We start from the raw sequence: 25,324 nt of genomic DNA on the forward strand, positions 1-25,324 counted from the left end.
AGAAGGTGGGAGGTGGCGTAGCACAGCGGAATAATCTGGTGGTGGAGATTCTCCTGTAAAACTAGCTAAACCACATTTCAGGTGTCTCCGACAATAGAGGTGGCAGCCTGGAGCTTGTGGAAAATCAGTTTCAGATTGAGAGACTCTACTCACCGCTTGCTCGGGTCTACAATCTTCAAGAACCTCCACTCATCAGGTACTGATAACAATAAATTTCCTCATGAAATATATCCATACATTTTTTATAGCAGGTTTGCTGGGCATTAAAAAAATGCTGGTAAGTGTACTGAAGGGATCCACCAAGAGGCAGGGTGCAGGCTCAACTGTTCAGTTTCAGTTCCAGTTTCAGTTCCAGTTTCAGTTCCAGGTTCGGTTCGGTTCGGTTCGGTTCGGTCCAGTCCAGTCCAGTCCAGTCCAGTCCAGTCCAATCCAATCCAATCCAATCCAATCCAATCTTTATTTATATGGCACTTTTCATACACTGGGTAGCACAAAGTGCCTCACAAAGGATAAAAACAACAAAGAGAAACAAGAGAATCAAGAAAAAGGACACACACACAGATACACACACACACATGCATACACACACTCAAACACACACACCCACACACACAAACAAGCTGAGACATGGCTGGGCACCGAGACCTGAGGCGATTTTATAGTATTTTAACTGGTGTTGCATGTTTTGTCATATTTGTTCATGTTTTTATTTTACAAGGAATTGCAATGAAGCTGTATGATTTCACCTCGTTACTTCCTCGGTTCCAAAAACAATCCATAAGTGGCTGAGAGAAATCAAAGAGTGGAGCAAACTGAATTATCCTGGGAGAAGACAGCACACAGGAGTTTAATAAAGATGTTTATCTGTGTTTTTCCAAAGTTTCTTTATGCTACTGGGACCAGAAAGGAAGTAGTTAACAAAGCAAAGCAACCGCTGTACCTCCTCACCTCCTCTGACTGCCCCATAAGTTTGCTGCCTGGTGCTCCAGTTTCTAAAGCGAGTTTGTATTTGATTTTGAGACGTGTGTGAAAGGCAATGGGGGAATGCATAGAAAATTCATTGAAAGCAAAGAACGTTATCATTATCAGCAGTTGGCAGGGTTGTTCTCTATTGGCAAAACGGGTTGATTGTTGAGGCCACGTGCTGATTATAGCCCTTTGAATGCAATAATGTTAAAGAATCGGTACCATCTACAGTTGCTATTTTATGTTTTGAGCTCTCACAAAAGCCCTTGATCTTCACCAAATTAGGCCTCAGAAATCCATCAGAATCAAAGATGGTGAGCATGCCTTTTGGTTTAACCAACACTCCAGCTGTCCAGCCTGGAGATTCGCTCTCCTTCCTTGGTTACGTAATTAACTCAAATCAGATTCACATGGACCTGGAAAAAGACTGTGCAGTTGCCAATTGGCCAGCCAATGATAATCGAAAAATGTTCAACGATTCCTTGTTGACCAATTAGCTTGTTCACTTTCCCTCTGCTGTACACGCCCACTTCTCAGAACACTAAACCAGCTGGTCACAACTGTTTTATCTGGAACTCAGACCCTGCGGCAAAACTGTGGGTGGGAGGATCCTTGTTCAAGACACAGCCTGGTTGAAGGCAGCAGTTGACTACCATGGACACTCTGCTCCATACACGTCAGAGTAGTAAAGCCAGGCTTGCAAAAGACACTCTGATGGTTCCAACCTTCATGTCTTCTCCACCCTAGACAGTTAAGGCTCAGACTACATGGTCAACAAGTGGTTGGTTGTGAGAAACAAGGGCCATGACAAGCAGTACCTAGTTGACTGGGAGGGCTATGATAATCTCTGTGATGAGAGACACTGGATCCCTCTTAATAAATCTCAGACTCAAGTTCCTGGCCCCCTGCCCTGTTGCGTTACCCACTCTTGTGCACATTCTTGATGATTTCCACATGTGAACTAATAGTGTTTGAAGAGTATTTTTCTTCCCAGTTCTTTTTGTCTTGTGACTGTTTCATGCCAGAGATTAGTGTAGAAGCATATCATAGTCTTTGTAACGATTCTAGATTAATTAGAAAGTCATTTCTCTAGAATGTAGAAGATGGCTTTGTGGTCCTGCTTTTGAGTCCACCAATAAAATGATCTGGTCAGAGGAGTTAGCCATTGCTAACCACAAATCCCTCTTATTTAAATGCATGAACACCTAGATGGGTTCACTGTGATCTCTGGTTTTCCTTATCTTGAGGTGACGTTTGGACCAGTCTCAGCACAATGTCTTCTTACACGGTGAGCGTTGCAACAGGGAGCAACGCTTTCGATGGGACGGATAACTCTGTCTACATTACGTTGGTGGGCACCCTGCACTGCAGCATAAGAACATTGCTGGACAAGCCTCTATACAATGACTTTGCCAGGATGGCGGTAAGTGAAGTTGCATTGATGAAGAGCTGTAAGAATAAATATGCGGCAACTTTGGAATGAAAGCGGTTCTTTTTAGGCACAGTGTTAAAACCAAACCAAATGTTGTGGTCTATTGATAATACCACTAACATAATCTTATTCTTTGTATATTCATTTTTTTGTGCTTCAGAGCCAAATAAACATAGTGTGTATAAAGATTAGAGTTTGAAAACTCTGATGAAAGTTTTACTTGTTGTTTAAGTCTGGATACAAAGAATTGAACCTTTAAAGCAGGGGTGGGGAACCATTTTCATATCGAGGGCCATTTCAATTTTTATAAAGTCCTCCGAGGGCCATACTATTATGAACACATACCTAGGGATGCAAAAAAAAAGACAAAAAAAGTCTATAACTACTGTGTTACTAAGTCTCATGATTGATGCATTTGAATTTGAATTATTTATTTAACACACATGCATATAAAATCACCAAAAAAAATAGAATAAAATGACAAACAAGTAAAATATGTTTTCATGATCATACAAAACAATAAAAAAAGAGGTGCAGAGTTGAGGCAAGAGACCCGTAAGGGCCTGTTCGAGGCCTCTACTCACAAAAACTGCAATACAACAAGATAATCAAGAAAATAAATGAAAAGAATGAAAGATAAAGACAATAACAATAACAACTAGAAAGCACTCGGAGAGCGCAGACCTCCGCCAAGCGCAACAATTCCTGGCATATTGTGATTTCCACCATAAATATTAGTCCCACATATACTTTGACTACATATTTAGATTCCTTGACCATAAAAACATACCGTTAGCCACTGGAATCATAACAATATATGTCTTAGTTCAATAGTTATTCACGAGAAAAAATTCACGCTTTGAAACAATTTTACTTTGTCCGGCGCGAGCGCCTCAGCCACGGCTACGAGGCACTCCTTCACGAACTCTCCTTCGGCGTGAGGTTTCAGCTTCGTGGCTATTAATTCACTCACCACAAACCTTGCACGCGTAATATTCTCTCTGTCGGTACATGGTCGTGTGAAAGCTGCTTGTTGAGCCTCCAAACTCCGACGAAGAGCGTTCATTTTATCCAAACTCATCTGTCCTTTCAACTCGTCGAGTTTAGCCTGTTTCGCTATGCATTTTTCGTCCGTATCAATCAGTCCAGCCCACTACGTACATCACATGCTGTGTTCACTGACCCTGACCTTGACTCGGACATAACATAACCGTCCGTTTTGTCTCAGAAAACGGGAAAATATTTCCTCTTGTTACGAAAGAAATTTCAGGATACGAAAGGCTAAAATACGCTACCGCTGCTACTCGCAGCTCGCTGAATTTAGCGAACTGTCACACTGTATAAGTGCACATATAAAATATAAAAATCTTATTGCGTTGCGGGCCGGTAGAAATAGTCTCGTAGGCCGTATACGGCCCGGAGGCCGGGGGTTCCCCACCCCTGCTTTAAAGACACATTACATGCATGTAACAGCTATAGTTGTAATAACTATAACAGGAATGACATCACTGCTAACTTCACTCTGTTTGCCTGTACGTGTGCTTTCTCGCGTCCCAGTTTCCACCATTTGTTGAACATTTGTGCAGAAGATCCTTTGACTTAATTGCAGGTGGACACATATGTAATTGACATTAAAGAGGACCTGGGAGAAATCATCATGGTGAAACTTCAGAAGGAGAAGTTCCTGGTGTTTGATGACTGGTACTGCAGGTCCATCACAGTGAAGACCCCCTCTGGACAGTCTGTGGAATTTCCCTGTTTCCGCTGGCTGGTGGATGACAAGGAGGTGGTGCTGCGAGATGGCCGAGGTGGAGCAAAGAGTTGATGTTCTGTTCTTGTTAACTATCACATATAGAGGCCTCATTGTGTCTCATGTCTACTGTAGCGATCCTTCCTCAGGACGACAAGAGTGCCCCATTGATGGAACATAGAGAAAAAGAGCTGGAGCTGAGGAGGAAAACCTACAGGCAGGTTCTTCCAACACCAGCAGTTTCTGCTCTCATGTGAAACCATGATTTAAGCCCAGCTTCTTTCATAGATGGTCACAGTGGCAACCTGGTTTTCCTATGAGCATCGATGCTGTCCGATACAAAGATTTACCCCGGGACATCCAGTTTGACACTCGCAAGGAGGTGGATCTTTTTTTGAACCACATCAAAGTGTAGGTTGCATTAGGTACATTGTACCTATTAAATAATGGTTATAAATGTAATAAAGACAAAGGGGATGTTACATACATTTGCAGGTTGGAGAACCTGAATTTGACGAAATTCATAAACATGTTTCAGTCAAGTTGGGAAGACTTTGCTGATTTTGAGAGGATCTTTGTGACAATTAAAAACACAGCCTCAGGTCAGTGTTAACATGATATGGTATGATATGCTATGATATGATATGATGATATGATATTATTCCAGAGTATGAGATGAAACACTGGAAGGAGGACTTCATGTTTGGCTACCAGTTTCTGAATGGATGCAACCCTGTCGTGATTGAAAAGTGCACCAAGCTTCCTGACAAACTTCCTGTCACCAATGAGATGGTCTCTGTCTGCCTGGAGAGAGGACTGACTCTGGAGGATGAGATACAGGTAGACCTGCTCCTGTTAAGATAAGACAATAAAGAAATCTGTTCTTCTACAACCGCACAAGCTCTCAAATCATCCCAACATTCAAGGAAATTGAAGAGATTTGTGATCACGATGATCAATAAGAACATGCAGATTACAGCTGGACTGGTTTGAAAGTGATGTTCTGGTCTCAGGCAGGTAACATTTACATCGCTGATTATGAGTTCATGGATGGCATCAAACCCAACGACACAGATCCTCTAACGCAGCAGTTCTTGGCAGCCCCGATCTGTCTGCTCTACAGAGACCTTCAGAAGGAGATAATGCCCATCGCCATACAGGTAATTCATGTTCACATGGATTCACTGAAAGCATTTTAGTTGAATCGCCTTAATTGCCTTCCAGCTCAATCAAATTCCTGGAGAAAACAACCCCATCTTCCTGCCCACCGATGCCGAGTATGACTGGCTGCTGGCAAAGATCTGGGTCCGCTCCACTGACGTCCAGCACCACCAGATTGTCACGCATCTCCTCAGGACACACTTGATCTCCGAGGTGTTTGCTATCGCCCTGTTTAGGCAGCTCCCTGCTGTTCACCCCGTGTATAAGGTAAAGATCAGCCTAAAGAGTGAAGTGATCCGTCCATTGGTTTTCTCTCAGATGAATGTCCCTTCCTCCAGCTTCTCATTCCACACATTCGCTTCACTATCGCCATTGACACCAAAGCGAGAGAGCAGCTCATCGGTGAAGGCACCATTTTTGACAAGGCGAGTTTGGGGAAAAGACATAAAGGGGGATAAACTTACAGAACATGTGAGATGAAACAGCGTCTTTTCCATCTTCAAGGCACATTCCACAGGGGGAGGTGGTCACGTCCAGCTGGTTCAGAAGGCCATGAAGACGTTGACCTTTGGATCTCTCTGCTTCCCGAATTCAATCAAAGCTCGCGGTATGGACAGCAAGGAGGAGCTGCCCACCTACTTCTACAGAGATGATGGGTTGAAGGTGTGGGAGGCCATCAAGAGGTCAGAGGCATCTTGTTTCTATGGAGATGGGTGTGTTGAAGAGTGCTACATCTCTGTTGGTGACTGATGTCTTGTTTTCTTTTTGCAGTTATATTTGTGAGGTTGTCTGTATTTATTACAAGGACGATGAAGCAGTTCAGCATGACAAAGAGATCCAGGCCTTTGTTCAGGATGTGAGAGACTTTGGGATGCAGAACTTTGACCAATGTGGTGAGGTCAATAAAGACAAAAATTCTGCTGTCCAAATAATTGCAGCTCTTACTGAGTTTGTGTTCCTGTCCAACAGAGTTTCCCAGATGTTTGAAAACCCGGGAGGAACTAACAAAATACCTGACTGTGGTTATATTCACGGCTTCTGCTCAACACGCCGCGGTCAACTTTGGACAGGTCAGATCCCCACCACTAAAGAAAAAGATGAACTTGATCTAAAAGAGTTTTTAAAAGAAATGTTGTTCTAATAGCTTGACTTGGGTCAAAGCTTTGATTTTGGAAAAATGTACCGTATTTTCACGACCATAAGGCGCACTGTATTAAAAGGTGCAGTCTCAGTTATGGGTGCTATTTCTGCATTTAAAACATACATAAGGCGCACCGTATTATTAGGCGCATGCTGAAACATACAGTAAAAAATGACAACGGAAGTAAAACAGTGAGTTTTCATCTTCTGTATCTGAATTAAACAGCTGCACTATTTCAATGTCCAACATCCCAAATTCCTCTTCTTAATCATCTGAATCGGACTCACCGACCGGTTCCGCTTCAGCGTTGATTTTGTGAAAGCTCTTACAATACATGAAGACGGTATCATAGCCCATGCGTCTACAATCCACCTGCATATGGTGGCATAACTCGCCCGCCGCTGCCTCAGTCTTTGTGAAGGAGTGTCCGCCTTCCGTTATCCAACGCTCCGTCCGTTTCCGTGGCAGCCGAGAACCACGGTGAACGATGACTTCTCGTGCCCCGTTGTGCGTAGCGCCACCGTGCTGGTCCCAAAGGGATGTCAAAAGTCAGAGGGATCTCATCCATGTTGGTGATGTGGCTGGGCGCGGTTATCTTGTCGTGGCAGTAGGTGCGGAAGATGGCCGACCTCTCCTGGTAGTCCGCAGGCAGCCGCTGCGCAACAGTTGTTCTTGCGCGTATGGAGAGATGCCGCCTCCTCATAAAGCGAAAACACTAAGATTGCTCGATTGCCATTTTCAGCCGCATATTCGATGGCCTGCAGTTTAAAGTAAGCCTCATTCATACACGTCTTGCTTGACCGGCGCCATTTTAGGGGATCCTTACGCGTAGGTGTGCCGCTAATCGATTGGCGGAGAGTTTACCGTAGTGCACCCACCAAAGGTGCATAGCAGATTTTGGAACTCAGTCCACACACAAGGCGCACTGTCGATTTTTGAGAAAATCTCAGTGTTTTAGGTGCGCCTAATAGTCGTGAAAATACGGTACCAGGCAACATCAAACTCTGTATGTGAGTAGCAGCGTTGCCACTAATTGTTGTACATTGTGCAGTTTGACTGGTATTCCTGGGTCCCCAACGCTCCATCAACCATGCGGAGACCCCCACCCAAACAGAAGGGCCTGGCTGATATGACCTTAATCATGGAGACCCTTCCAGACTGTGGACGGTCTGCCTTGGTCCTGGGTTCCACCTGGGCCCTCAGTCGTTACCAGGAGAAAGAGGTGCAATGAAATTAATCAGTTGAACATTGAAGCAGCCAAATTATCTAATTCCCCAAGAATTTCATTCTTTAACCATCAAGGCTGATTGATTTCTGTGTCTACAGTTGTACCTGGGCACATTTCCTGATGACCACTTCACCGAGCAGCCAGTGAAGGCAGCCATGGACAAGTTTAGGAAGCAGCTTGCAGAAATCACCTTCTCCATCAAAAAGAGGAATGAGAGAAAGGAGCTTCCTTATTACTACATGTCCCCCGATAAAATCCCAAACAGTGTGGCTATTTGAGATTGATGTTACATTTAAGCTCCAATATGTGATTTTAATCATGGTTATAGTCCCACTGGGTGTTCTATTTATTTTCTTACTGTTCTAATCATTCAATGGGTCAAATTATGGTCAATTATTCGTGATATTTTACCCAATTGTGATTTTTTTTTCTTCAGTTTTTCTATTTCAGGTATTGGGAACATCTATCCAGATTGATTGTGACATGTAAACAATTTTCAATCAATGCACCGAGCAATCATTAAAATCTTGTGCAGAACAATAAAAAGCAGTCCAATCTAAATCCTTCCCCCCATTTCAAACCCTTTAATGGTTACAAGTTTATCTTTTCAGGTGTTAATCAGTTCTCTTGGCTATTCAAGCACGTGTTTTTGAGAAATTTCTGTAAAGCATATAGTCCTATTTAGAACCTGATAAACCTGTTTTATAGTGTCATAATGATCTTTGTGAAAAAAGGATTGTACTCCAATTATCATCAAAATAGTCTTCAATGTCACAATGTTGATGTCATATTTTACATTTGTCATTGTTAATGACAAGGTCACTTTAATTTTAAATGGAGTATCTTCGTTCCAAACCAGAATTTTATTTATATGGGAAACATTTTAAGGTCAAAGGTGACCAAAAACTACATATCCGAGTATTTGGGAAATTACATAATTTAAATTAATCTACATTTCATGTGTTAAGAAAAGGTATTTTATATTTTTAAATAATTTCCAGAATCCAAAGTGTATTTATAATTCGTATATTAGGATGTCTATTGTTCAGCATTTTAAAAGTTAAGGTCAAAAACATTACAGCCTGCTACATTTGATAAAAACATTCTTTGACTAGTTACACAAGGCTTTCCATGTGAAAGGGGTTATTATGCAGTTCTCAACTTGCACATGTCATGCACAGCATTGGTGCTGGTCCAGTGCCAACAGAACTCGATTTTCTAATGCTATCACGATATCAGTGCTGAGTAGCAAAGATTAAAAAGTAGGGAAAAATAGAGGCAAAGATGCATGGTGGAGTGAGGGGGATTCACAGAGAGAAACTCAGAAGTAAATCCAAAACAAGTCACTGTGGATGATGTCGTAATCTTCATTCTGCACATGAAAGTGGGGTGAGGTTTGGAGAGGAGGCGGACCAACAATGTGGAATTTGAGGTGGACAATTTGAGCAACCTGCAGCTCTTTAAAACTTTGTGAGCCATGTTTGAAGTCACAGCTTCCATGATTCTGCAGTCTTCAACATTTTCAAGAACTCCCTGAAGAAAGAGCGATTATAGAGTTCACCAGTCAGGTACAGACAACAGACTTGTTCCTGAAATGAAGCCAGGCACATTTTATAACAGGGTTGCTGGGTGGCTCTTTATTTTTTTCTCAAGTGGGAAAAGATGCATGCAAGTTTAGGGAGGTGATCTACCAAGAGACACCATGTGGACTCAATTTAAATGAAAAAAAACCCCAAACTTCATGCAGTGGCATGGCTGGCTTTTTGGGGGAATGTTTGATGAGATTGATAGTCTTAGTGGCTGGGTTATGTATATTTATTTATACTTAATAGTTTTTATTCTATATCAAGTTGTTTGTGTTTTTATTTCACAGTGATTAATTTGATATCTGGTTGGTTGGGCTTACTGAGGGGATGGACAATTCCAGCCACATTTGAGCCATCTACTTCTAATCCTACCATCCTTATCCTCTCCCTCACATTCTTCTCTTCTGCCTTTTGGTTTCTCTTCAAAACTGACCTCTTCAATCCTGACCACAATTATTTCCTCGCTCACCTGTTCTCTCACTGATACACTCCCTAAATAAATAGGGTCAGTGATAGAGGAGAAGGTTACGCCTGAAACTCTTTCAAATAGTACCCACTCATGGAACATTAGTAAATTTTACAGCAGTGGACCGAAGAAACCTCATTCACCTTTCAACTTCCACAATGAATTACAATCATAGGCACAGACTGAACCCCTAATGCAGACATGGGATACTGGATCAAGTTCTGATAATATTTATAAGGAATCAATGGCGAACAATACTGACTGAGCACGGGACTGAAAAGAACAATAGAGGATGAGACTCAGGACAAGGTTGAGTCAAGCAAAACGGAGTAGGTGGCATGGCAGGGCTGCAGGCAGAGAGAGAGCACAAATAAGAAAAAAGTGGCACCACAGGATGAGGGTCAAAATTTAGCCAAATTGATACCACTGAAAATTTCACAATGAACTGGGGAAGAGCCCAGTTTTTCAATAGGAAGTCATTGTTGGATTGGTTCTTTCCAAACCCAAAAGCAGGCAAACACAGTTGGGATAGTGTCCAAATAACAGTCTTTATTAAGGTTTAACTCAAAAGGTCCTCCTGGACTGCAGGGAAAACTCTCGTCCAGTCCTCCGGGGTGCATCAGGAGGACAGGTCCAGTGAGCAGTTTACGTCCGCAGGTGGAGAACTCAAAAGAGCGAGAAGCAATGATCGGGATGGTTTCGTTAAATATTAGGCAGCAAGAGTCAGGTTTACCATAAGGAGTACGGAAACCATCCAACGCTGGCAGGCAGGCGCTCCACCCTTAATTGGAAAGCTGATGACACTTGCCGGCAGGTGCGTCCGCCTGCAGCGCCAGCTGTGGACAATCACCAGCTCCTTCACGCCCCCTGCAGGAAGAAACAGGCAACGAGCGAGCCAGAACCCTGGACCCCAACAGTCACGAGTGTGTTAAGAATATAGCGTGAGAAGGCCAGCTAACAGGCATGCCAGCTTGGATGAAAACACATGCAGTGGCAGTTTTATTAAACAAAAGCCACTTTCCCACTAGTACCTCATCACCGCAACTTGACTCAACACAGTACAGCTTGGAGGCTATTTCACTAGGGGTACCAGAGCCAAGTAAGTACTTTTTAAGTATACCTACTCGCTAGTGTTGCCATATTTTTCCAGCACTGGGGCTTGAACTTCTCGGCCAAAGTCTTCAACAGACTGAGCTATGCCTTCAACAGAAGTCTTTGATGGGTGCTCAGAAAAACTACATACAATTATTGGACAGTCAAGAAAGAAAGTGGAACAAATGGGAGGGACTAAACGACCCCGAATGGCAAGCAACAGGAGTGACACTTGCCTCGACTTATCCAATGAGTTGTTGAAAATTAGACAAGGAATCAGAGTGACTTTCAGCATTTTTCATGGTACTTATTCAGTTCATGTTGGGCTCATTTTGAACGAATGAGTATATTTAGAAAGTAACATTGTCGTGGGTAGAAACAGGACCCAGATGCAGCGCACAAACAAAAGAGCAGGACTTAAGAGATCTTATTTTATTAGAAATCAGTTCCAATTCACAGTGAGACCAGCATCCAAGTAATCCAGGAAGTAATTCTACAGTACGATATTCCACAGAGAAGAAAACTTCCAAGAATGTGCAAAACTCAGAGAGACTATAAAAGGCAAGGAACTGGCAATGTACCTGGATGGAAACAGGCAAGGTCGATACTGTGAAATCAGTCCGAGAAGCACCACTGGAAAGTCTGATGTGAGCGCAACACAATCTAGGAAAGCTTGAGTGCCAGGCAGGGAGTTTAAACAGCTGGGGTTCAAACAGGTGTGCAAGATCACGCAGAGAAAAGATAAGGGTGTGCTAGATTGCACTGATTATGCAGAAGCAGACTGTGACATTGTTAATTGTATGCAACTGTAAGCATTTTGTGCATTTTGTCAGGCGGACATGCTAACTGTGTGGAGGCACAGAGAGGAACAACTAACATCCTTAACATCATTGTATACTGTTTGTATGATTGGCCATAAAGTGGATATATTTAATCTGCATCTATTTTCTCCAGCAAATCCAGGAGTATAGCCATCATCGTAGGAAAACTTGTGGCCCAGAGCTTCTACGTCAAAGACACGCCCATTCCTTTACTGTCAGAGCTGCCTGTTAAGAGATTAGGTTACTGGTATAATGAGAGCGTTCAAGACTCAGACCAGAGTGATTACCTGAGGGAAGTCACCATACGAATCCTTGCTGGTATAGACAAGATCTTGCTCCCTGGCAAGTTGAAACTGTTGTATCTGCAGTTCAGATTGCTCCTCCACCTGTTGTAGCCTCTAACGCTCTATGATACGCCCATTATCAAAGTGGAGAATCTGGAGAGGCCAGTGAAAACATACAAGAAGTGGCTTGTTCTCTCCCAGTGTCTTGGCAATATCAGCTTGTATAGGCATGAAATCCTAGAACTACCGGTCTCTAGCCTCACATAGTATAAATGCAACTAAGTGAGGGTGAACATTACCCTGATCAAGACTCGGGATGACAGCATCTGACTGGTGGCTCCCAAACTGGCAATTGGAAGGAGATGGATTACATCCGAGATTCTACAGAAGGCATTATCTGCTCTCAGATATAGAGATATCTTTGGGAGATTGAAGGAAGCTAAATCTGCCTTATCGTTAGAGTCACCTATGATGCTCTTCCCCTACCCAAGAATCGAAAACCTGTGGCTTGGAGAGAAACCATCATGTGCTAGCTGCCAAACTCCTGGCACACTCAGACTTGAAAGGAGAAATTCTATAGTTTACAAAAGTGAAGACAGTGTTTTAAAAAATAAAATCAATCACTGAATACTGTGGTGTGGTGTGATATGAGTATAATATGATATCTATACTATGGGCACAATATTTTTATATTAAGTAGGATGGCGTTGAAAGGAAAAGTTATAACATTGTATTAAGGGGTGGAAATTGTGGAAAAGGGTGGTACTAAATACATTTATACTTCCTTCCACTCCATTTCAAACAGGTATATTGAGTCATCCTATGTTTAATCTTGTGTTCAATACTATTATGCTTTCTTCCCTTTCTTATGTGCTTCTGTGGCTGTCAAGGACACTCTGGAGTAAAAAAGGAATATTGCACATTTAAACAATTTCAATAGGAACAGAGTAAAAAAGTTACTGCAACACAGGTCAGTGTATTGCAAAACTAAGCAAAACTACTTTTGACTTTCGATAAATGACTCTAAGTCTAGTTTTTAATAGTCCTGATGATGGACAGTGTACACTAATTTAGTTTTAAAATTTAGTCCACATCTTGTCAGTCCAGTAGACTCAGGGCTTTAATGTGAAACTAAACAAAAACAATAACTGGGAAACTTAACACAAGATAATTTAACGTCTGTTGGTGGGCCTAGCTAACAGCACAAATGACAGGTCACAGCAGAAGGCACAATTAGGAAAACCGTGTGATACAAGGGGGGAGAAGATAGCCACTGGGTAACCAGAACCCCCTCATGAATATTTATCAGTAATGACTTGGTTACACTGTACAACTCTGGATTTTCTTATCTTCAGAACCAGTCTCAGCATTATGCCTTCTTACACGGTGACCACTGCCACAGGGAGCAACACTTTCGATGGGACGGATAACTCTGTCTACATTACGTTGGTGGGCACTCTGCAGTGCAGCAGAAGAACATTGCTGGACAAGCCTCTGCACAACGATTTTGCCAGGATGTCGGTAATGCCTCTTATACTATGTCATCTTTCTGTGATATTCTAAATATTTTTTTGCTGCCAAAAGATCATTTTGCATTAAGTGTAGAGGTTAGAAGAATGCTCTAGTGGTCATAAGGTATACATTAAAAGACACATTACATGCATGTAAAAGCTATAATTGTAGTAGCTATAAAAGAAATGACATCACTGCTGACTTCATTCTGTTTGCCTGCACGTGTGCTTTCTTGCATCCCAGTTTCCACCATTTGTTGAACATTTGTGCAGAAGATCCTTTGACTTAATTGCAGGTGGACACATATGTAATTGACATCAAAGAGGACCTGGGAGAAATCATCATGGTGAAACTTCAGAAGAAGAAGTTCCTGGTGTTTGATGACTGGTACTGCAGGTCCATCACAGTGAAGACCCCCTCTGGACAGTCTGTGGAATTTCCCTGTTTCCGCTGGCTGGTGGATGACAAGGAGGTGGTGCTGCGAGATGGCCAAGGTGGAGCAATGAGTTGATGTCCTGTTTTGTTAACTATCACATCTAGAGGCCTCATTGTGTCTCATGTGTACTGTAGCGATCCTTCCTCAGGACGACAAGAGTGCCCCATTGATGGAACATAGAGACAAAGAGCTGGAGCTGAGGAGGAAAACCTACAGGCAGGTTCTTCCAACACCAGCAGTTTCTGCTCTCATGTGAAACCATGATTTAAACCAGGTTCTTTCATAGATGGTCAGAGTGGCAACCTGGTTTTCCTATGAGCATCGATGCTGTCCGATACAAAGATTTACCCCAGGACATCCAGTTTGACACTCGCAAGGAGGTGGATTTTGACGTGAACTTCACTGCAGCGTAGGTTAAGTCAGGTACATTGTACACAATTCATAATGTAAGTATAAAAATAAAATGGCGACATTCCATAAAATTGCAGAATATTGAGCCTGAATTTGACGAAGTTCAAGAATATGTTTCAGTCACGTTGGGAAGACTTTGCTGATTTTGAGAGGATCCTTCAGAAGATGAAAAGCACAGTCTCAGGTCAGCTTTTATATTATATTATATTATATTATATTATATTATATTATATTATATTATATTATATTATATTATATTATATTATTCCAGAGTATGTGAGGAAACACTGGAAGGAGGACCTCATGTTTGGCTACCAGTTTCTGAATGGATGCAACCCTGTTGTGATTGAAAAGTGCACCAAGCTTCCTGACAAACTTCCTGTCACCAATGAGATGGTCTCTGTCTGCCTGGAGAGAGGACTGACTCTGGAGGAGGAGTTACAGGTAGACCTGCTCCTGATAAGATACGACAATAAAGAAATCTGTTCTTCTACAACCGCACCAGCTCTCAAATCATCCCAACGTTCAAGGAAATTGAAGAGATTTGTGATCATGATGATCAATAAGAACATGCAGATTACAGCTGGACTGGTTTGAAAGTGATGTTCTGGTCTCAGGCAGGTAACATTTACATCGCTGATTATGAATTCATGGATGGTATCAAACCCAACGACACAGATCCTCTAACGCAGCAGTACTTGGCAGCTCCGATCTGTCTGCTCTACAGAGACCTTCAGAAGGAGATAATTCCCATCGCCATACAGGTAATTCATGTTCACATGGTGTCTGTGAAAGCATTTTAGTTGAATCGCCTTAATTGCCTTCCAGCTCAATCAAATTCCTGGAGAAGACAACCCCATCTTCCTGCCCACCGATGCCGAGTATGACTGGCTGCTGGCAAAGATGTGGGTACGCTCCACTGACTTCCAGCACCACCAGACTGTCACGCATCTCCTCAAGACACACTTGATCTCCGAGATGTTTGCTATCGCTCTGTTTAGACAGCTCCCTGCTGTTCACCCCATGTATAAGGTAAAGATCAGCCTAAAAGATGAAGTGAACCGTCCATTGGTTTTCTCTCAGATGAATGTCCCTTCCTCCAGCTTCTCATTCCACACATTCGCTTCACCATTGGCATCAACACCAAAGCCAGAGAGAAACTAATATGTAAAGGAGGCCTTTTTGACAAGGTGAGTTTGGGGAAAAGACATAAAGGGGGATAAACTTACAGAACATGTGAGATGAAACAGCGTCTTTTCCATCTTCAAGGCAAATTCCACAGGGGGAGGTGGTCACGTCCAGCTGGTTCAGAAGGCCATGAAGACGTTGACCTTTGGATCTCTCTGCTTCCCGGATTCAATCAAAGCTCGCGGAATGGACAGCAAGGAGGAGCTGCCCGCCTACTTTTACAGAGATGATGGGTTGAAGGTGTGGGAGGCCATCAAGAGGTCAGAGGCATCTTGTTTCTATGGAGATGGGTGTGTTGAAGAGTGCTACATCTTTGTTGGTGACTGATGTCTTGTTTTCTTTTTGCAGTTATATTTGTGAGGTTGTCTGTATTTATTACAAGGACGATGAAGCGGTTCAGCATGACAAAGAGATCCAGGCCTTTGTTCAGGATGTAAGAGACTTTGGGATGCAGAACTTTGACCAATGTGGTGAGGTCAATAAAGACAAAAATTCTGCTGTCCAAATAATTGCAGCTCTTACTGAGTTTGAGTTCCTGTCCAACAGAGTTTCCCAGATGTTTGAAAACCCGGGAGGAACTAACAACTTACCTGACCGTGGTTATATTCACGGCTTCTGCTCAACACGCCGCGGTCAACTTTGGACAGGTCAGATCCCCACCACTAAAGAAAAAGATGAGTTTTTAAAATAAATGTTCTAAAAGCTTGACTTAGGTCAAAGCTTTGATTTTGGAAAAATGTACCAGGCAACATCAAACTCTGTATGTGAGTAGCAGCGTTGCCACTAATTGTTGTACATTGTGCAGTTTGACTGGTATTCCTGGGTCCCCAACACTCCATCAACCATGCGGAGACCCCCGCCCAAACAGAAGGGCCTGGCTGATATGACCTTAATCATGGAGACCCTTCCAGACTGTGGACGGTCTGCCTGGCATCTGGGTGCCGTCTGGTCCCTCAGCCAGTACCAGGAGAACGAGGTACATAGAGATTAAGTAGTTGAACATTGTAGCAGCCCAATTATTTCATTCCCCAAGAATTTTATTCTTTAACCATCAAGGCTGATTGATTTCTGTGTCTACAGTTGTACCTGGGCACATTTCCTGATGACCACTTCACCGAGCAGCCAGTGAAGGCAGCCATGGACAAGTTTAGGAAACAGCTTGCAGACATCACCTTCTCCATCAAAAAGAGGAACGAGGGGAAGGATCTTCCTTACTACTACATGTCCCCCGATAAAATCCCAAACAGTGTGGCTATTTGAGATTGATGTTACATTTAAGCTCCAATATGTGATTTTAATCATTGTTATATTCCCACTGAGTGTCTTGGGTTCAATTTCTAACTGTTTTCTAATAAGTTAATGGGTAAAATTCTGGTTACTATTGTTTTTTTTCAGTGTGGCTATTTGAGATTGATGTTACATTTAAGTTCCTATATGTGACTGTAGTCATTGTTATATTCTGGAATGGAATAAACAAAAAGTGTTAATCCAAATAAAATAACAAATACCCAATAAATGTTTCATAAGCAACAAAATGCATCATGGCTGTTGCAGTATCTCTCTGGTTGATGCCTTTCAACACAACTAACCTTGTGAGTTTTTTGAGCCACAGTGGTGGCCATCACCTCAACCAAAATGTTTAATGAGAGGGAATTGGTCTGAAATTGGGAGTCCCTGGGACACTGATAAGGTAACGCCGTCAATCCAGCTTTGTGACACTCTTCCATGACCAATCTTCTGCTGCTACCTCGAGGTCGTAGATCGTAGAGGTCGATGGTGCTGCCTGGTTGCTCCCCAACCTCTTTGTGTGTGCTGATATCTTTGTCTACCTCAAAGCTGGACCCTCCTCTTGCGATCGTTTGTTTCTGCGCCCCTGTGTCAGGTCTCTGAGCTCAAGTTAACTGTCAGTTGGATCTTCTCCTGCTTGATTTTGATGTTAGTGGACTTTAAGGGGAGTTGCGCAATGTTCCTGTCAAATAGGCCTGAGGCTGAGAAGCAGGAAATGAGTCCCAACCACTTCCTGTAGCCGTTGGAGATGTTATCCAAGGAATGCGAGTCCTTCCTTGGGTCCTCAACAAAAATTAAGCAATTCAAGGTCATCCTTACAGCCTTCTGAAATACCTCAATGTCACCTGTAAAGATGCAAAATGCATCAACTTCCTCCACTGCAGCAGATAAACTCCCAGGGACACGATTGCTGCAGTAACAAAAACCTGTTCCAGGGCATGTTCACCTGGTTTTTTTCACCTTGTTTTTTTCTAAGCAGGCTATTTTGTCAGTTTGATAGCTTCCTGTGCCAACATGCCCAATATTATAAATTACGGGTGTGTGTCTCTGTGAGGGCTGATGCAAATGAGGCGCCGGAGTATTATAAAAATGGCCGTTAAAAAAAAACAAAAACCGAAGAAACACAAAGACTACTTAAAAGAAAAAACTGACTTGTGGCACTGGATTTTAAATCCACGTGTTGGACATAATGAACATCCCTGCTTACATTCCCACCGAGAGCTGGGGAAAGGGCTTTCTTACTCACAAGCGCATATTTGGGATAGAGTCTTTCGGTCATTTTCCCCCATCAATCCTGAAGAAATAAATTCAAATTCGGAAAGGAACTGGCAATGTACCTGGATGGAAACAGGCAAGATCGATACTGTGAAATCAGTCCGAGAAGCACCACTGGAAAGTCTGATGTGAGCACAACACAATCTAGGAAAGCTTGAGTGCCAGGCAGGGAGTTTAAACAGCTGGGGTTCAAACAGGTGCGCAAGATCACACTGCTGAGCAGAGAAAAGACAAGGGTGTGCTAGATTGCACTGATTATGCAGAAGAAGACTGTGACATTGTTAATTGTATGCAACTGTAAGCACTTTGTGCATTTTGTCAGGCGGACATGCTAACTGTGTGGAGGCACAGAGAGGAACAACTAACATCCTTAACATCATTGTATACTGTTTGTATGATTGGCCAAAAAGTGGATATATTTAATCTGCATCTATTTTCTCCAGCAAATCCAGGAGTATAGCCATCATCGTAGGAAAACTTGTGGCCCAGAGCTTCTACGTCAAAGACACACCCATTCCTTTACTGTCAGAGCTGCCTGTTAAGAGATTAGGTTACTGGTATAGTGAGAGCATTTAAGACTCAGACCAGAGTGATTACTTGAGGGAAGTCACCATAAGAGTCCTTGCTGGTATAGACAAGATCTTACTCCCTGGCAAGTTTAAACTGTTGTATCTGCAGTTCAGATTGCTCCTCCACCTGATGTAGCCTCTAACGCGCTATGATATGCCCATTATCAAAGTCGAGAATCTGGAGAGGCCGGTGAAAACATACAAGAAGTGGCTTGTTCTCTCCCAGTGCCTTGGCAATATCAGCTTGTATAGGCATGAAATCCTAGAACTACCCGTCTCTAGCCTCACATAGTATAAATGCAACTAAGTGAGGGTGAACATTACCCTGATCAAGACACGGGGTGACAGCATCTGACTTGTGGCTCCCAAACTGGCAATTGGAAGGAGATGGATTACATCCGAGATTCTACAGAAGGCATTATCTGCTCTCAGATATAGAGATATCTTTGGGAGATTGAAGGAAGCTGAATCCGCCTTATTGTTAGAGTCACCTATGATGCTCTTCCCCTACCCAAGAATCGAAACCTGTGGCTTGGAGAGAAACCATCATGTGCTAGCTGCCAAATTCCTGCAACACTCAGACTTGAAAGGAGAAATGTTTTAAAAAATAAAATTAATCACTAAATACTGTGGTGTGGTGTGGTGTGGTGAGTACAATATGATATCTATACCATGGGCACAATATTTTTATATTAAGTGGGATAGCGTTAATAGGAAAAGTTATAACATTGTATTAAGGGGTGGAAATTGTGGAAAAGGGTGGTACTAAATACATTTATACTTCCTTCCACTCCATTTCAAACAGGTATATTGAGTCATCCTATGTTTAATCTTGTGTTCAATACTATTAAGCTTTCTTCCTTTTCTTATGTGCTTCTGTGGCTGTCTAGGACACTCTTGAGTAAAAAAGGAATATTGCACATTTAAACAATTTCAATAGGAACAGAGTAAAAAAGTTACTGCAACACAGGTCAGTGTATTGCAAAACTACTTTTGACTTTCGATGAATGACTCTACGTCTAGTTTTTAATAGTCCTGATGATGGACAGTGTACACTAATTTAGTTTTTAAATTTAGTCACATCTTGTCAGTCCAGTAGACTCAAGGCCTTTATGTGAAACTAAACAAAAACAATAATTGGGAAACTTAACACAAGATAATTTAACGTCTGTTGGTGGGCCTAGATAACAGCTCAAATTACAGGTCACAGCAGAAGGCGCAATTAGGAAAACCGTGTGATACAAGGGGGGATATAGCCACTGGGTAACCAGAACCCCCTCGTGAATATTTATCAGTAATAACTTGGTTACACTATGTGAGAAGAATTATTGTTATTGTTGTCATTAGTATTATCTTTAAATGCTATGGTATGTAGATTTTGAGTGTTTGAGGAATGTTGACAGGAGAAGAAGAACATGAGAATGCAAAAGTGCTGAAGCTGCTTACAACCAAGCCCAGCACCCAGATGTATCCTGTTGGTCAAGATAATCGAAGTTCGTTAAGTTGGGTGGAGATGTCAGAAGGCAATGAGATATGATATCTTGTTTGGACACACATTCTGTTTGCACCAATAAAAGAGGTGAGCGAGCAGCAGATGAACAGAGTTGAGAGAGGAAGCTTGAACTGCTGCTCGGCTCTCCCTTGCAAGGACTCCAGTTGTTTGCGTGGTTACTCTGAGTCTGGTGAACGAACAGCGCGGGTGATCAAAACTTCACCCTCACAACTGTACAACTCCAGTACAACCAGTCTCAGCATTATGCCTTCTTACACGGTGACCACTGCCACAGGGAGCAACATTTTCGATGGGACGGATAACTCTGTCTACATTACGTTGGTGGGCACTCTGCAGTGCAGCAGAAGAACATTGCTGGACAAGCCTCTGCACGATGATTTTGCCAGGATGTCGGTAATGCCTCTTATACTATGTCATCTTTCTGTGATATTCTAAATATTTTTTTGCTGCCAAAAGATCATTTTGCATTAAGTATAGAGGTTAGAATAAGAATAAGAATGAAGAACATGCTCTAGTTGTCATAAGGTACACATTAAAAGACACATTACATGCATGTAAAAGCTATAATTGTAGTAGCTATAAAAGAAATGACATCACTGCTGACTTCACTCTGTTTGCCTGTGCGTGTGCTTTCTTGCCTCCCAGTTTCCACCATTTGTTGAACATTTGTGCAAATGATCCGTTGACTTAATTGCAGGTGGACACATATGTAATTGACATCAAAGAGGACCTGGGAGAAATCATCATGGTGAAACTTCAGAAGGAGAAGTTCCTGGTCTCTGATGACTGGTACTGCAGGTCCATCACAGTGAAGACCCCCTCTGGACAGTCTGTGGAATTTCCCTGTTTCCGCTGGCTGGTGGATGACAAGGAGGTGGTGCTGCGAGATGGCCGAGGTGGAGCAAAGAGTTGATGTTCTGTTTTTGTTAACTATCACATCTAGAGGCCTCATTGTGTCTCATGTCTACTGTAGCGATCCTTCCTCAGGACGACAAGAGTGCCCCATTGATGGAACATAGAGAAAAAGAGCTGGAGCTGAGGAGGAATACCTACAGGCAGGTTCTTCCAACACCAGCAGTTTGTGCTCTCACGTGAAACCATGATTTAAACCAGCTTCTTTCATAGATGGTCAGAGTGGCAACCTGGTTTTTGTATGAGCATCAATGCTGTCCAATACAAAGATTTACCCCATGACATCCAGTTTGACACTCGCAAGGAGGTGGATTTTGACGTGAACTTCACTGCAGCGTAGGTTGCATCGGCTACATTGTACACATTAAATAATGATTCTAAGTGGGGAAAAAGGCAATTGAGATGTTCCCTTATTTTGCAGAATACTGAACCTGAGTTTGTCAAATTTTAAGAACATGTTTCAGTCAAGTTGGGAAGACCTTGCTGATTTTGAGAGGATCTTTGTGACAATTAAAAACACAGCCTCAGGTCAGTGTTAACATGATATGGTATGATATGCTATGATATGATATGATGATATGATATTATTCCAGAGTATGTGAGGAAACACTGGAAGGAGGACCTCATGTTTGGCTACCAGTTTCTGAATGGATGCAACCCTGTCGTGATTGAAAAGTGCACCAAGCTTCCTGACAAACTTCCTGTCACCAATGAGATGGTCTCTGTCTGCCTGGAGAGAGGACTGACTCTGGAGGAGGAGTTACAGGTAGACCTGCTCCTGATAAGATACGACAATAAAGAAATCTGTTCTTCTGCAACCGCACAAGCTCTCAAATCATCCCAACGTTCAAGGAAATTGAAGAGATTTGTGATCATGATGATCAATAAGAACATGCAGATTCCAGCTGGACTGGTTTGAAAGTGATGTTCTGGTCTCAGGCAGGTAACATTTACATCGCTGATTATGAGTTCATGGATGGCATCAAACCCAACGACACAGATCCTCTAACGCAGCAGTACTTGGCAGCTCCAATCTGTCTGCTCTACAGAGACCTTCAGAAGGAGATAATGCCCATCGCCATACAGGTAAATCATGTTCACATGGTGTCTGTGAAAGCATTTTAGTTGAATCGCCTTAATTGCCTTCCAGCTCAATCAAATTCCTGGAGAAGACAACCCCATCTTCCTGCCCACCGATGCCGAGTATGACTGGCTGCTGGCAAAGATGTGGGTCCGCTCCACTGACTTCCAGCACCACCAGATTGTCACGCATCTTCTCAAGACACACTTGATCTCCGAGGTGTTTGCTATCGCCCTGTTTAGGCAGCTCCCTGCTGTTCACCCCGTGTATAAGGTAAAGATCAGCCTAAAGAGTGAAGTGAGCCATCCATTGGTTTTCTCTCAGATGAATGTCCCTTCGTCCAGCTTCTCATTCCACACAATCGCTTCACCATTGCCATCAACACCAAAGCCAGAGAGCAGCTCATCAATGGCAATGGGTGTGTTGAAGAGTGCTACATCTCTGTTGGTGACTGATGTCTTGTTTTCTTTTTGCAGTTATATTTGTGAGGTTGTCTGTATTTATTACAAGGACGATGAAGCGGTTCAGCATGACAAAGAGATCCAGGCCTTTGTTCAGGATGTGAGAGACTTTGGGATGCAGAACTTTGACCAATGTGGTGAGGTCAATAAAGACAAAAATTCTGCTGTCCAAATAATTGCAGCTCTTACTGAGTTTGCGTTCCTGTCCAACAGAGTTTCCCAGATGTTTCAAAACCCGGGAGGAACTAACAACTTACCTGACCGTGGTTATATTCACGGCTTCTGCTCAACACGCCGCGGTCAACTTTGGACAGGTCAGATCCCCACCACGAAAGAAAAAGATGAGTTTTTAAAATAAATGTTCTAAAAGCTTGACTTAGGTCAAAGCTTTGATTTTGGAAAAATGTACCAGGCAACATCAAACTCTGTATGTGAGTAGCAGCGTTGCCACTAATTGTTGTACATTGTGCAGTTTGACTGGTATTCCTGGGTCCCCAACACTCCATCAACCATGCGGAGACCCCCACCCAAACAGAAGGGCCTGGCTGATATGACCTTAATCATGGAGACCCTTCCAGACTGTGGACGGTCTGCCTTGGTCCTGGGTGCCGTCTGGTCCCTCAGCCAGTACCAGGAGAACGAGGTACATAGAGATTAAGTAGTTGAACATTGTAGCAGCCCAATTATTTCATTCCCCAAGAATATTATTCTTTAACCATCAAGGCTGATTGATTTCTGTGTCTACAGTTGTACCTGGGCACATTTCCTGATGACCACTTCACCGAGCAGCCAGTGAAGGCAGCCATGGACAAGTTTAGGAAACAGCTTGCAGAAATCACCTTCTCCATCAAAAAGAGGAACGAGGGGAAGGATCTTCCTTACTACTACATGTCCCCCGATAAAATCCCCAACAGTGTGGCTATTTGAGATTGACGTTACATTTAAGCTCCAATATGTGATTTTAATCATTGTTATATTCCCACTGAGTGTCTTGGGTTCAATTTCTAACTGTTTTCTAATAAGTTAATGGGTACAATTCTGGTTACTATTGTTTTTTTTCAGTGTGGCTATTTGAGATTGACGTTACATTTAAGCTCCAATATGTGATTTTAATCATTGTTATATTCCCACTGAGTGTCTTGGGTTCAATTTCTAACTGTTTTCTAATAAGTTAATGGGTAAAATTCTGGTTACTATTGTTTTTTTTCAGTGTGGCTATTTGAGATTGATGTTACATTTAAGTTCCTATATGTGACTGTAGTCATTGTTATATTCTGGAATGGAATAAACAAAAAGTGTTAATCCAAATAAAATAACAAATACCCAATAAATGTTTCATAAGCAACAAAATGCATCATGGCTGTTGCAGTATCTCTCTGGTTGATGCCTTTCAACACAACTAACCTTGTGAGTTTTTTGAGCCACAGTGGTGGCCATCACCTCAACCAAAATGTTTAATGAGAGGGAATTGGTCTGAAATTGGGAGTCCCTGGGACACTGATAAGGTAACGCCGTCAATCCAGCTTTGTGACACTCTTCCATGACCAATCTTCTGCTGCTACCTCGAGGTCGTAGATCGTAGAGGTCGATGGTGCTGCCTGGTTGCTCCCCAACCTCTTTGTGTGTGCTGATATCTTTGTCTACCTCAAAGCTGGACCCTCCTCTTGCGATCGTTTGTTTCTGCGCCCCTGTGTCAGGTCTCTGAGCTCAAGTTAACTGTCAGTTGGATCTTCTCCTGCTTGATTTTGATGTTAGTGGACTTTAAGGCGAGTTGCGCAATGTTCCTGTCAAATAGGCCTGAGGCTGAGAAGCAGGAAATGAGTCCCAACCACTTCCTGTAGCCGTTGGAGATGTTATCCAAGGAATGCGAGTCCTTCCTTGGGTCCTCAACAAAAATTAAGCAATTCAAGGTCATCCTTACAGCCTTCTGAAATACCTCAATGTCACCTGTAAAGATGCAAAATGCATCAACTTCCTCCGCTGCAGCAGATAAACTCCCAGGGACACGATTGCTGCAGTAACAAAAACCTGTTCCAGGGCATGTTCACCTGGTTTTTTTCACCTTGTTTTTTTCTAAGCAGGCTATTTTGTCAGTTTGATAGCTTCCTGTGCCAACATGCCCAATATTATAAATTACGGGTGTATGTCTCTGTGAGGGCTGATGCAAATGAGGCGCCGGAGTATTATAAAAATGGCCGTTAAAAAAAAACAAAAACCGAAGAAACACAAAGACTACTTAAAAGAAAAAACTGACTTGTGGCACTGGATTTTAAATCCACGTGTTGGACATAATGACCATCCCTGCTTACATTCTCACCGAGAGCTGGGGAAAGGGCTTCCTTACTCACAAGCGCACATTTGGGATAGACTCTTTAGGCCATTTTCCCCATCAATCCTGAAGAAATAAATTCTAATTTGAGATAAAATTATATCCTCCATAAAAAATTATATCAAGCACAGAATCTTTAGAACTTCAAAATCAGTGCCATGTAGCATTTTCTTAGAGTAAGGACGTTTTTACATGATTAGGTGGTGTCAGCTTTGTACCAGTCACTCTTGTTTAATGGAATATTTGTTTAAAAAGGATTTAAAAAAAAAAAAAGGCACAGATTGTGAAGGTCAAATGTCACTAAAAGATAGATCCAATAGGGAAATTACATTAAATGTAACATGGAAATCGAATTTATTAGAAATAGATATTTTATATTGTAAAAAATTTCCAGAGTTCAAAGTGTCTCTCAGTATGAGTATT

At 42.4% G+C, this 25,324-nt stretch overlaps 3 protein-coding genes across 6 annotated transcripts; all 3 read left to right on the forward strand.

Moving 5' to 3' along the window:
* The first annotated feature begins 59 nt into the window (after positions 1–59).
* Positions 60–23,914, forward strand: LOC101077844 (arachidonate 5-lipoxygenase-like). 2 transcript variants are annotated; one of them, XM_029835761.1, is made up of 15 exons: positions 60–196; positions 2,214–2,389; positions 4,008–4,206; positions 4,284–4,365; positions 4,437–4,559; positions 4,644–4,750; positions 4,816–4,988; positions 5,162–5,308; positions 5,373–5,576; positions 5,648–5,734; positions 5,814–5,992; positions 6,081–6,202; positions 6,279–6,379; positions 7,502–7,672; positions 7,777–7,956. In XM_029835761.1, exons 2-15 carry the CDS (start codon positions 2,240–2,242, stop codon positions 7,954–7,956), a joined length of 2,025 nt encoding a protein of 674 aa, XP_029691621.1. In that variant the 5' UTR covers positions 60–196; positions 2,214–2,239. The 2 variants fall into 2 exon arrangements, with proteins under 2 accessions (XP_029691621.1, XP_029691622.1); XM_029835762.1 differs by lacking the exon at positions 60–196 and adding an exon at positions 23,649–23,914 and having other exon boundaries at positions 2,240–2,389; positions 7,777–7,957.
* Positions 130–16,734, forward strand: LOC101066485 (arachidonate 5-lipoxygenase-like). Of its 3 annotated transcripts, XM_029835763.1 has the most exons (16): positions 130–196; positions 2,214–2,224; positions 13,284–13,448; positions 13,735–13,933; positions 14,010–14,091; positions 14,162–14,284; positions 14,364–14,470; positions 14,558–14,730; positions 14,904–15,050; positions 15,115–15,318; positions 15,390–15,476; positions 15,556–15,734; positions 15,823–15,944; positions 16,021–16,121; positions 16,280–16,450; positions 16,555–16,734. In XM_029835763.1, the coding sequence occupies exons 3-16, from the start codon at positions 13,299–13,301 to the stop codon at positions 16,732–16,734; spliced, it is 2,025 nt and encodes a 674-aa protein (XP_029691623.1). In that variant the 5' UTR covers positions 130–196; positions 2,214–2,224; positions 13,284–13,298. The 3 variants fall into 3 exon arrangements, with proteins under 3 accessions (XP_029691623.1, XP_029691624.1, XP_029691625.1); XM_029835764.1 differs by lacking the exons at positions 130–196; positions 2,214–2,224 and adding an exon at positions 9,130–9,246 and having other exon boundaries at positions 13,283–13,448; XM_029835765.1 differs by lacking the exons at positions 130–196; positions 2,214–2,224 and adding an exon at positions 12,657–12,897 and having other exon boundaries at positions 13,283–13,448.
* On the forward strand, positions 20,242–23,653 carry LOC115249685 (arachidonate 5-lipoxygenase-like). The gene is given in 13 exon segments (XM_029835766.1): positions 20,242–20,511; positions 20,816–21,014; positions 21,092–21,173; positions 21,244–21,366; positions 21,452–21,558; positions 21,624–21,796; positions 21,970–22,116; positions 22,181–22,384; positions 22,456–22,529; positions 22,531–22,709; positions 22,786–22,886; positions 23,045–23,215; positions 23,320–23,653. Coding segments are annotated over 13 exon segments (1,890 nt in total). The 5' UTR covers positions 20,242–20,361; the 3' UTR covers positions 23,500–23,653.
* Positions 23,915–25,324: the final 1,410 nt, after the last annotated feature.

The sequence above is a fragment of the Takifugu rubripes genome, chromosome 4, assembly GCF_901000725.2.
Source record: "Takifugu rubripes chromosome 4, fTakRub1.2, whole genome shotgun sequence".
Classification (NCBI taxonomy): Eukaryota; Metazoa; Chordata; class Actinopteri; order Tetraodontiformes; family Tetraodontidae; genus Takifugu; species Takifugu rubripes.